General features: G+C 43.9%; 1 protein-coding gene across 4 annotated transcripts in view; it reads left to right on the top strand.

Moving 5' to 3' along the window:
• Positions 1-12,008, top strand: part of gabrg2 (gamma-aminobutyric acid type A receptor subunit gamma2) — a 65,423-nt gene that overhangs the window by 45,629 nt on the left and 7,786 nt on the right. For 2 of the 4 annotated variants that reach the window (XM_069678061.1, XM_069678053.1), the window contains exons 7-9: positions 5,599-5,751; positions 9,332-9,537; positions 11,560-11,583. In XM_069678061.1, coding sequence (XP_069534162.1) covers positions 5,599-5,751; positions 9,332-9,537; positions 11,560-11,583 — 383 coding nt within the window. The remainder of the gene's footprint in view (positions 1-5,598; positions 5,752-9,331; positions 9,538-11,559; positions 11,584-12,008) is intronic. The other 2 variants (XM_069678077.1, XM_069678069.1) reach the window with 1 other exon arrangement.

Genomic DNA, 12,008 nt, shown 5'->3' with positions numbered 1-12,008 from the left:
TCAGCTGATAAACTTTTATTGGTGCAAAATCTTTACCAGTTTGTGTTAAATGAAGTTATTATCGTCTTATTGCCACACAGCAAACCCAACGGGCGTAATATTCCAGTTTAGAAACAGTGCCTGTTCTTTCGACCGGGCAAAATTGCTGTGTGTTTGTGTGCGTACGGGAGACTCGAATAGTTAGTAATTGGACCCTGCTATTCTAACTTCCACAATCTCCTAAAATCTTTAAATAATAATAAGGAAAACAGTTTTGGCAGCTGCTTACTACCTGTCATAAATCCTCTAAACAGCCTTGCTCTCAATAATTTGAGAGCTATTAGTGTGTCTGAGGGAGGGATAATCATCTGTCTCCGTCACATTCGCTACGATGTTAACAACAAGGCAATCAAACTCCGCAGCCTCCTGTCTGCCGTTTAATCACGCCGCTGTGTTGCCGCAGTTACTCACCATGACAATGCTGTGCCTTGTTTGCCGTGACATCATCCCGCCACCCACTGCCGGGTAGGAAAAGCAGCGGTATCGCCTGTGGAGACAAAATGCTAAAGTAACTAGTTAATCACTGGCACATAGCCCCGAGTCATGTCACAGAAAGTGGTGACTTAACATTCTCTGTAAGTATTGTTGACCCTGGCAAGCAGCCATGGCATCAGCCAGGTCATTAGCAGAGCGTCCTGCCTGTCTCGCAAACACACATGCACAGTAGCACCCGCTGTCACCTCTGATACAGATGACCCCTGACAGGAGAGGAGCTCAGTGAGACAGCCTGTCAAGCCGCTCTGCGATGTGTCTGGCTCGTCTCCCTTCAGCGGATGGCCAGCATGTGCCTCAGGTCTCTCCTGCCCATCCATATCCACAGCAATTTACAGTCTAGCTGCCAGCGCAATCATATTCTCGTGTGACAGGTTTCGGTTTTTTTCCTACGGGTCAGCAGTCTTGAATTATCATGTTTCATTCCTACGAACTCCCCTGTGGCTTTTCTGCAATAATGTACAGCCACATTCCGTCTCCCAGGTCGACAAATACAGAACGTTAAAACAATTTCTGTGCTTTAATAATAATAAAGCATCCATCTTTTTCTTGTATTTTCACCCTCGTACTGGAAGACTGATCTTTTTCCCCCGTCCTCCGCTGCGTGTGCGAGTGTGTCTAATTCTGTTGAGTGTGTCGTCTCTGCGGCTTTTAACAACAAAGCGTCGCTGTTTTCTGATGAATGATCATCCCCGCCAACTTTTTATTGCTTTCCGTAGATTACATCAGCTTGTAGTAAATCGCTTTTGCCAGGGAAATGTGTGATCCTAATAAAAATACTTCAAACCATATCTCAATACAAACAATAGTCTTGAGCCGTTGTCTTCGCTCACAGCTGTCATCAGCATTTTTCATTCATGAATTATAAACAGAAAGGAACGGATTGAATTGATAGCGATGTAATTACAGCAGTAAGAAGATAGGATTGTAGGACTTTTTAGGAATGTTGGTGATAACGACGCGCTGAATGGAAGAGTATTCTCGTTAATAAAGAAAAAAGCATATGAAGTTGAGCGGATGATTATGAAGGATGGAGGCTGCCAATAATATCACACTACATGTGGGTGTTGTTTTGAAAGATGTGAAAGGCTGTGGGCTCATTGCATTGTGTTTGACAGCTTCTTGGCGATACATAAATTCAACCCTAGTGCTAACAGAGTTGGGGGGGGGGGAAAGGAGTTCTTTCTATAGACCCTGTGAAGATCGGGTGTGAACACTCTTGCGAACGCACCCTCGTCTGTTTGGCGTTGACGGATGGGGAGCTCTAGCTGAGGTTAGTCTGAGGGCTCCCATTAGGAGGGAGGCGAGCGCAAAGGCTTGGATGCTTTGATATTCCAGCTGCAGCCTCATGAGGAATAAAGGGACCTACATTCCCACACACAGGCGTAGGTTTGTGCACATGTGAACATCCAGTATATTCTAATTAAAGGAGCAACAGTAACAAGACGAGCAACAGAAGTCTTGTTGAAGGTTTGGGGCGAAGGTAAACGCTATAAAGTTGATGTCAACTGCATCCACAGTGCAGACACAAGGGGACAGCTCCATACTCCATACAATTGCATTATATTAATGTTTAATCTGTAGGACTCTGAAGTATCTGACACTGGCGACTCCTTGTGGCAGCAATGCACACTAACACGTACGCCGCAACACCCCAAAGCCACCGCACAAGGAGACTGCACCAGTTTTCACAAGGATTTAATGATTTTGTAACTAGCATGAACATTTCTGTCCGTCTGTAGTATATTGTTTTTATTTTTGTAGCTGCTTTTTCTCTATGCATTCTCTTTCCTACTTCCTCTGTGGGGTAGATGGTAGCTCAGTCTATCAGAGAGTGGCCAGCTGAAGTCCCGGGATGGACCAAGCATGGAATTGGAGCTGGTGGCTGGAGAGGTGTTACTTTCCTGGCCACTGTCAAGGTGCAAGGCACAGAATCCCCAACTGCTCGGGGTCCATGTGCAGCCCCCTCACTCTGAGATCGCTCCATTAATGCATGTCCATAGGGTCCTGTTTCGGGCCTATGTTTGTAATAACAGGGGGTTAATAAGTATGTCTTCTTCTTCCACTCATCCAGTCATGGCAGATGGATGACCAACAATTATGATGCGTTCAAGACAACTGGGAACTCGAGAACTTCCCAGTAGAAACTTCCACACTGTGAAGTCGGGGTAGATGAATCTGCTCCGAGTTCACAAGTAGGAACTCTGACTTTGATTGGCGTCTGTGGTTGAAGTTGGTGGTTGGAAAAAGTTGACTTTTCGAGTTGTCCTGAACGCAGCATTAGTCTGGTTCTGCTTCAGATTTCTGCCTGGTAAAATGAAGCTATTGGTGGATTAATGTTAGGTAGTTGATATTACAAAGAGCACAATCCACGTGCTCTATCTGGACTGTCATGAGATAACTTTTGTGCTGATTTGGAGCAACAAAAATGGATTGATTGACATAAGAATGATATAAAGGAATTTGTCCCTTTATAATCCACTCAAGCAGGCGATCAACCAGCATGCAAAAGGAAACTGTGGAATATAAAGTGTTCACAGAGTCTTCTAATTGTGCTGGGACTGTTTATCTGCAGCACTAACCTATTCGCTCCCCATACGCTAATGTTGTGAAATCCCAGCCAAACACTTAAACCAGTGATGGAACTGGAAACCATTTTGTTTTGAGTGGAATCAGGAAGTCATTAACAAACTGATGCATTACTCTAGAGCCGTAATGGCAGGCGGGCTGATACAGATACATCAGCCTGCCAGGATGGAGGGCACCGGTCGATAACACCTTCTCAGAGTGTCTTCCTGGCAAGCCCCACGGCCTATAATGAAACTGGCGAACAGACGAAGAGAGGAGGGTCTTACACCGGCCGACCTCACCCCTGTGGTGGAAATCCCATTATCATTAAGAGTCTGAGGTAATGTGAAGGAGGCTTTGTGCTGCTGACCAAGCTGGAAGAAGTGTATTAACCTGCAGTTTCTCAGCTGTCAGGGGTCTCCGTTTTGGGCCCCTGCTAATGTGATGTTAATAAAAACCAAATAGTGGGTTGCGGGACCCCTGAGAGCAGCCTTCATGTGTCTCCCGCACTGCTACAAACCGAGGCGGCGCTCCGTAATATCCCAACACCTGCCTGCATCAGCAGAAAACACGCACACATGGTGATATGAACAGTTATGGCCGTGCTGCCGAGGTTATTGCACTTGGTTTATTTGACGATGCGATCATTGGCTGGGTGAACAGAAGTGCATGCTGGGATAAATCACAAAGGCTTGGTGCGCGTCCAAACACGATGAGGACTCGCTCACACCGAGCGCACGTGTTCGCAGACATAATAAACACTGACAGTCTCATCTCTCTGCCTCTCTGTCTCTCATTAGCACACAAATACACAGATGTTAGCTGTTTTTCACTAAACTGCAGTATGTGTTGTGCGCCCTTTCTCATGAGGAACATTATTAGCCAGCTGTTCAGTCCCCAGCTGCAGAGACTGCTCCATGTGTTGTGGGTGCTAAAACACACACTCTTGCTCAAACACACACACACACACACACACACACACGCACAGTGTAGATAGTGGCTGAGGGAGAGAGTAGCTTTGTGCCCTGCAGGTTACGAGCCACAGCGAGAGGCCAGGGGAGGTTTCCGACACTCTTAACAGTCTGATGTTAATCAATTAGCAGACAACTGACTGAGCTGGAGCCAGCGGTGAACTGCCATTACACCCAGAGACACAGACAGACAGGTACACAGGTAGACAGCTAAAGAGGACAGGAACTATTGGCAAGTATTGCTGCGGGCATTGACGGCACCGGAACTTGCATGCCTGTCCTTTTCCTGTTCATGCTCCTTGCAAGGGTGATAGATGCAAGAAAGTGTGTGAGTGTGTAGTGCTGGAGGGTGCAAGCATGCGCGCAGCCGTGTGTGCTTCGTATGCATTTTAAACAGGCAGGGCAGATGAGCCATATTGCCAGGGTCAGGTCTATCTGGGCTCAGCTAACCTCAACCTCCTAACGTCCAACATCTGCCGGGGTCAGACAGGCAGCCCAGGGATGGCTCATCATCAGCTGGATGCTGGTGCTCATGTTCCAACTAACTACTGGCAGGAGACGTGGCTTTGTGTATGCGTGTGTATGTGTGTGTGTGTGTGTGTGTATTCAAGCAAGTCCGGCTCCAGCTCCCTGAATCAGTCCGTTTTGTTTTAGATCTCGAGTTGCCTCGGGCAAACAAGCAGTGTGGAGTTCGGTTACACAACATTACATATTGATTAGTCTATGATTTAGCAGTGTGTTTAACTGATTCGTGGTGTTTGTGTTTTCTTTAATCTAACTGAGATCATGTGAAAATATTTAATAGATTGTGGTTATTGTCCACCTCCTGCAGTATTTTTCAGCCCTGTCAGTGCACTGATTATCAAGACTAATCAGTATTTTACATGACATTTTCTCCACACACGTGCAAATTTAAATCCTCCCACTTCTGCTTTTATTGTTCTGATTTTGTCATCGTAGTGTTATTAGCACTGAACGCAGTACGAGGACCGTATTGGAATGCAAGGAATTAATATTATTATTATTCTCGCACCAAATGAATTGCTTATTTGGGGGCTTTAACGTGCCCCAAAACTCACCAGAATTTGCAAGCGCATCAGAAGTGAGGGAAATGTATGCGTGATAGTGCTCTTGTGAATGGGCGTGGTAAAATGGCTCAATAGCGCCCCCTCAAAGTGGAGAAAAATTCAGCCCCTCCAGCAGGTTTCACCTACATGTACCAAAATTTGGTACACATATGTATCATGTCAGGACCAATAAAAAAGTCTATTATGGACATACCCGAAACCCAACAGGAGGTCTGCCATTTTGTATTTTGTCCCCCTTTTTGGCCTATTTTGCCATATTCACGAGGTTCATACTTTGACAAGGGACTTCGTCTGATCCTCTTCAAACCTGGTCAGTGTATTGTGAAGACATTGAAGAGGGTTAGACAGATTCCAAACTGCTCTGACAGTAAAGAACTTTGGGTCACTCCACGCTGCCCTAACTCCGTCTTTCTTTTCCATCGTTGTTTATCTCTCTCCAGGAGACTACGTGGTGCTGACCGTGTTCTTTGACCTGAGCAGGAGAATGGGCTACTTCACCATTCAGACCTACATCCCCTGCACCCTGATCGTTGTGCTTTCCTGGGTCTCATTCTGGATCAACAAGGACGCCGTACCTGCCAGGACATCATTAGGTAAAAAAGATCAATAAAGTTGCATTTGCCTGTGATTTTGATGATCCGCTGTCATTGCTGACAGCAATTAAAAAAGTTAAAAGTCAGCAGAAAATAATTTAAGTTTTATGTGATTTATTAAAGCTCCTGTGAGGAACTTTTGGTTTGTGTTGATTTTGGCGCCCCCTGTGGACAAAGCTGTGTACATGCTTAACTGTTATTTTTAAACAAAAAATCTCTTCCTGTCTTCTCTAACACTCACATGTATCCCTCACTTTAAAATTTTGCCTTGTCGCTGATGATTTGGTTTTGTAGCTAATATAGAGTCATCAGAATTATTTCAGTCTGTTCCATAACCAGCGAAAAACTCCTCACAGGAGCTTTAAATTTTCGTTCCTGTTTGTAATTTGAAAGCCATATCCCACCTCTCTCCTGTAACTGCTCATGAAGCCTGACAGAGTGTTTGCTGTATTTCATTCTTATAGTCCGTCCACCCAGCCCAAACAAACATATGCTGCAGTTATATCGGCGAGGTTCATTAGCTATCCTGGCCTTAATTACTCCCTGCCGTGAAACCCATCAAGCACCCTGTGGTGGTCACACACCACCTCGTACGAAAAGCAGTCTGCTTACGCTTCCTCTATCTCCTGCTGTTCTCTCCTTTTTCTTTTTGTCTCCTCCATCACAATCCTTCCCTCCTTCTCTCTCTCTCTCTCTCTCTCCGCTGAGACGGGGCAGCTGCTCAGGAATCTAGTCCGTCTTGATTAGAAGAGCCTCTCCTGCCACATATGTTTTCATGCATGCCTTAATGAGGCATTAATTATGCAATACAGCGGGGAAGATGCAGAGATGCAGCCTCAGCACTGTAATAATGCAGGTGGCCTCTTCGCTGCATGCAACAAAAGGACACGGAGAGGGAAAAAAATGAGGGCAAATGTGAAGATTCAAGGAAATTTGTCAACTTTTGAACTTGCCCTTGGCGTCCAGTGGACATCCTCCAAAGTTCACTTGCGCTGCAGTAACTTATTCCTTAGTCAGCTCTCCTTACGGCTCTAAATCCTGACCTCAGGTCCATGTGATGGGATCATTAGCGAGCATCACTGAATGTAAAGCAATCCCTGCAGGCAGAGACCCTCATCCTACCTCACTATCATCATTACTCCCTCCATCATTAATCTCTCTAAAAATAGCTTGTTTTGTTTTCTGCTGCAGCTCCAGACGTGATATGCAGGCGAAATAACAACACTATTAATTCCCTGCTAAAAATGTACCAAGAGTGGAATATCTTAATTTCCTTTGAAAGATGATGCGGGAGGTACGGAAAGCCAGGTGGTTAGGAAGCGGATTAATGCAGATGACATAATTCTTAATCCTTCAATGCCGTCCAGAAATATATCAATTCACTCTCAATACTGCTGTGATAATCTTAGTGCAGACTGGTGTCTTTCAGTTCCTGGTAAATTTAGACATAAATAATCTCCCTCTACATGTCGGGTCTCTTTAAAGAAAGGAGGCGCTCTTTTCCTCTTGCTTGTTTGTTGTTGGAGTTTTGGTGCTGCTTGTTACTAATCTGCTGTATCTGTGTACTTACAGTCTAAACGCATTTTCTTGTCGTGTGCCGTCACTTCTCCTCCATCTGCATCATCTTTAGACACAGACAGAGTGATTAAAACAGAGGCTTATCCGATAAAGGAGTGTAGTGTTACAGTGTGGTGGTCGATGGCGGCTAAAGCGGTAAAGTATGTTGATGAAGGGGACAGTATAACAGCTGGTCACTTTCCCCCTAATGCACTTTTAACCGTTAAGAGCTTACAATGAAACCGCTGAATTGACTCCTCCTTTATATACGTATACAGTGTATCAGTGACAAAACTTAATTTTATTACAAAACATTGTTATTTACAAAATTTGCTCAGCACTGCTTAAAATAATTCATAATTACTTGGGTGGACCCAGTGACCGTCATCACAGCGATTCATTTTTTTATCATAGACCCAGTGATGTTGCCCGTACCCGTCCTGTGTCTCATTAGAATCTAAAGGGATGCTGTAAACTCACTATCCATACGTCCTAGAGAAGCATTTTGAACGACGTCGTTTTAAAAATCACAGTAATCAGCAAAAGAAAGCTGACTGTCAGAGCACCGCTGTTTCAACCCTCTCTCCAGTCACCATGGATTTCATTTAAACAATTAAGGATATGAACTTGGTAGTGGTTAATAAACTCGCGTTTCCACCGCTCATGCTGTGTTCACTCATGTTGATTATGTTTTACCATCTGGGGAACGCGCTGTAGTTAAATAAGCAAAACATATTCCGGCAGTGGGCTGGGGCGGTGGTTAACCTCCGAACCATAAGGGCACGTTAGTGTTTCACCGTGGTTAGCACAATTCAGTACGGTGACAGCCCTACACTAGCCCTTTTTACACTCCAATTCCACTACAGCATTGTAACAAAGCTCCGCCATCATGCCGCCTTTGCCATTTTACATTGGACCAGGCAACGGCGGTGTAAAGCTGCGCCAGTGTGTGTTACATAGTGTTCGGGCGTTGCGGAAGCAAAATACGCACGAGGTGTGAACAAACAGCGCCCTGCCGGCTCCACTGTTTACACTGATGCTGTTACGCCTCTGGTAGGCCTCGTTTTACATAGAAGAAGAGAAATAATCCCGCCTTGAACTGGCAGTGTAAAAGGGGCTTTAGTTTTGTTACACCTTTCACCTTATGGCCCTTTAGATATACAATTTTATTTAGACTGTTCTCAAGTTTTTCAAGTGTTTCTAAAGTGCAAAATGTATCTTACAGTAGCTCTTTTTACACTGCAATTGCCAAATGCCGCCTTTGCCATTTTACATTGGATCAGGCAACGTCGGTGTAAAGCTGTGCCAGTGTGTGTTTTTACATAGTGTTCTGGCGTTGCGGAGGCAAAACGTGCGCAAGGTGTAAACAGACAGCCCGAGCTTCAGAGACACACACCGCGCTGTTCCGCCCTGCTGTATCCACTGTTTTCTCTGAAGCCGTTTCGCCTATGTTACTACCTCCGATGCCGGCTCAGAGACGGAACGACTTCACCCCACCATCCCGCCTCTATGCGCTTTACATAGAAGACGAGGTGTTACAGAGGCGTATTAATCCCGCCTTAGTGTAAAAGGGGCTTATGTTTTGTTACACCTTCCACCATATAGGCCTTCGATTGTATTTCTCAAGTTCATGTGGTTCTAAAATGCAAAATGTATCTTGCACTTTCATTCATCTAGGAGTACATGTGTTTTAAGGTTGAAAAATGTATGAATCTAAAAAATGTTTCAACACATTGAAAGACTGTTGCATGGTTTAGCTTCCTTCCAACTGTGTTTTAGATATATGTATTAATGTCTGTCTTTGTGTTGGCTATTTTTGTAGGTGAACAACTTTAACAATACAATATTATTGCTTTATGGGGCATGTTTTTAGAAGAAATAGGTAATCAAATGTAACATGAAACATACAAGTGAGTTCTTCCTGGCGGAATAAGAGTGCCAGATAATTTAACTCACACATTTGTACTTTGTCTTGATTCAGAGCAATTCTCATGTTCTCTGTCCTCCTCGATCTCATTACCAGGCATCACCACTGTGCTGACCATGACCACGCTGAGTACTATAGCCAGGAAATCCCTTCCAAAAGTGTCCTATGTGACCGCCATGGACCTGTTTGTCTCCGTGTGCTTCATCTTCGTCTTTGCCGCACTTATAGAGTACGGCACGCTGCACTACTTTGTCAGCAACAGGAAGCCGAGCGCCAAAAAGGACAAGAAGAAGAAAAACCCGGTGAGCGTCTTTCTAAAACTTGTTCTCTTTCACAATGTACAACTACAACATTATTATTATATATTTACTACAGTATGTCTCTGTCCCACATGTTTACAGTGTTTACATTATCCTGTATTTAGGTGAAAGATCAAGTTCCTCCCACACTCTCTCTGCCCCTCCTCCACAGCTTTACTGCACTTAGATAAGCCTTAGAAAACAGCCACACACTGCTAAGTATCCCTAAGGGAGCATCTTCCTATGGGTCACTACGTCAAATTACTCAATGAGCGAGGCGTGCAGCTCGAACATTTTCATAATCCACCACACATCTGTTACGCTTAGTAATTTAGAGCCATGTCACATGACTGGAGAGTCAGCATGTTAGCCTTATACGAGCTTTAAATCCATCAACAGATCATGGCAGCTCCATTGAAGGGCTGTGATTTCTGCTCAAATTTATGAGCACTTATGCAGCTGAGTAAATTAACCCGAGATTAGATGACTAGGAATTCCCCCTAATAACATAGAGCATGTTATGTTTATGGACATAGGAATTAAGATTTTGAATGCTAATTCTTTAAATCTACCACAAAATCCTTTGTTTTTGGGGGGTTTTATAATGCTATTTATTAATAAAAACGTGTACACGAGTTACTTCAACACTATTTAAATTTGTTTTCGTTTAAAACCACACAAATTACAGCTTACCATCTGTTTTCGCCATGTTGAGTTTGCAATCCTGCTAGCTACCTGTGCTGTAGCTAGCGGTAGCTGGCAGCCTACGGGAACATTGATTGTTGTGAGGGTGGCGGCTGCAATGGCGATCATGACGGCGCATGTCCGTGATGAAGCGTTAGCAACAATCAAGTTAGTTTTCCTCACTTAAAACAGCGAGGAAAACAGCACTGCAGCATATTATCAATAGGAGACGTAGCAGCTTGGACCCGGAAACAGTTTAATACGAAGGTGTGACGTCAACACTTAACAACCGGATAGCGCCATAATCTGGGTAAAATATTGTAACACAAAAACAGACCGCTCTGCATTTTATTCTGGTAGATTGGTCGCGCCGGTATATAGGACAGAGCCCACTTTTTAGATGAAATGTATTAAAAGTGCGTCTCATACACCGAATTTTCTTAGATACATTAACCAAGTTGCAGCACCTTTTTAAAATGAACTATATTGGTCACTGAAATATGTTTGAAGTTAGGGTATTTCTTTTTTAATCTGGGGGGCAGTGGGGCACTTAAGCTTCTGTAACTAAGGGTTTTGCACACGATCTCACTGTTTCTTGGGCAAATTAATGGGTACAAAAGGGAAAAGCGTATTGCAAGTTTGCCATCTCAAAGGGGCTTTTCTAGGTTCTCTGCACGACTTGCCAAGATGCCCAAAGGAGTAAGTATGCAAGAAAAGGAGGTCTTCACTGTTCATGAATTGTTTAAACTGTAGCAATAACAGGACATCGAGGAATTATAATGAAGAACTTTCATGGTTTCTTTTTCTTCTTGTATGCTATTTGGTTCCTGTGGATCTAATGACATGCAGAGTTATTTATCAGATGTATTTATCAGATTTACTCCTGACGGTTAGTTTGTTTTGTCTCTCTCACAACATCTGCTAAATTTGATGACTTTCTGTGTAAGACAAATGCTTCCTTCTAATGTGAAAACTTAACAATCCTACACTCACAGAAAGTATTTGAACTCAGCGTTGTGTTACTTAATGTGTCTAGCTTTGCAATATGTATATGTACTATTTTCCCTAAGGTGATGCTGGCGTAAGAGGCATGTGAGATACATATATATCCCACCATGCATCTCCCCCTTTCTCTGTTTGTAACATGTACGTCTCTCTGCAGTATATTTCTTCTCTCTCCATTGATGTAGACAGTACAGTGCTTGTAATTTCACACATTCTCTTGTGTTTCTTTTCTTTTTTATTGATGTTTTTTTTTGTTCTCTGTTTACATGTTTTCTTTGTTTTTTTTGTTACTCTCTTTCAATTCCACATATTCTTTGTTTCCTGTCTGGACAAAAGCTCCTCCGGCTCTTTTCCTCAAAGGTATATTGCCTGTGTCTGACTGCATGTGTCTGATGCATTTTGGCTCTCTGAGCCCCCAGCACCTCACTGCTTTTCTGTCTGTTCTCCAGCAGACACGCCTCTTTCTATCCCCTCTATATGTACCTGCATTCTTACTGTTCTCCTCATCAGTTACTGAATAGGAATCAGAGATAACTTTAAAAATAAGGGGCACTCTGTAGTGCACAGTGCGGAGGCAGCCAGCCAGACAGCAGTTTTTAAAAATTCCAATAAGCATCCCACACATCCCATGTCCGGAGGAATGTATTAGCCCAGGCCCAGTGTGGACTCATTCTGGCTCCCTCTGTCCTGTCTCACTCTTTGTTGTTGTTGTAACCACAGTGAACTAGCAGCCGCTGCAATAGCTTCCTCTTCTTCTTTCCCCTCTCCTGCCAGTAAATCTATAC

This window comes from Semicossyphus pulcher, unplaced genomic scaffold (assembly GCF_022749685.1).
Source record: "Semicossyphus pulcher isolate SPU_LCO1_2020_fin unplaced genomic scaffold, fSemPul1.0.p SCAF_10, whole genome shotgun sequence".
Taxonomy (NCBI): domain Eukaryota; kingdom Metazoa; phylum Chordata; class Actinopteri; order Labriformes; family Labridae; genus Semicossyphus; species Semicossyphus pulcher.
This window is presented reverse-complemented; position numbering and strand designations above follow the sequence as displayed.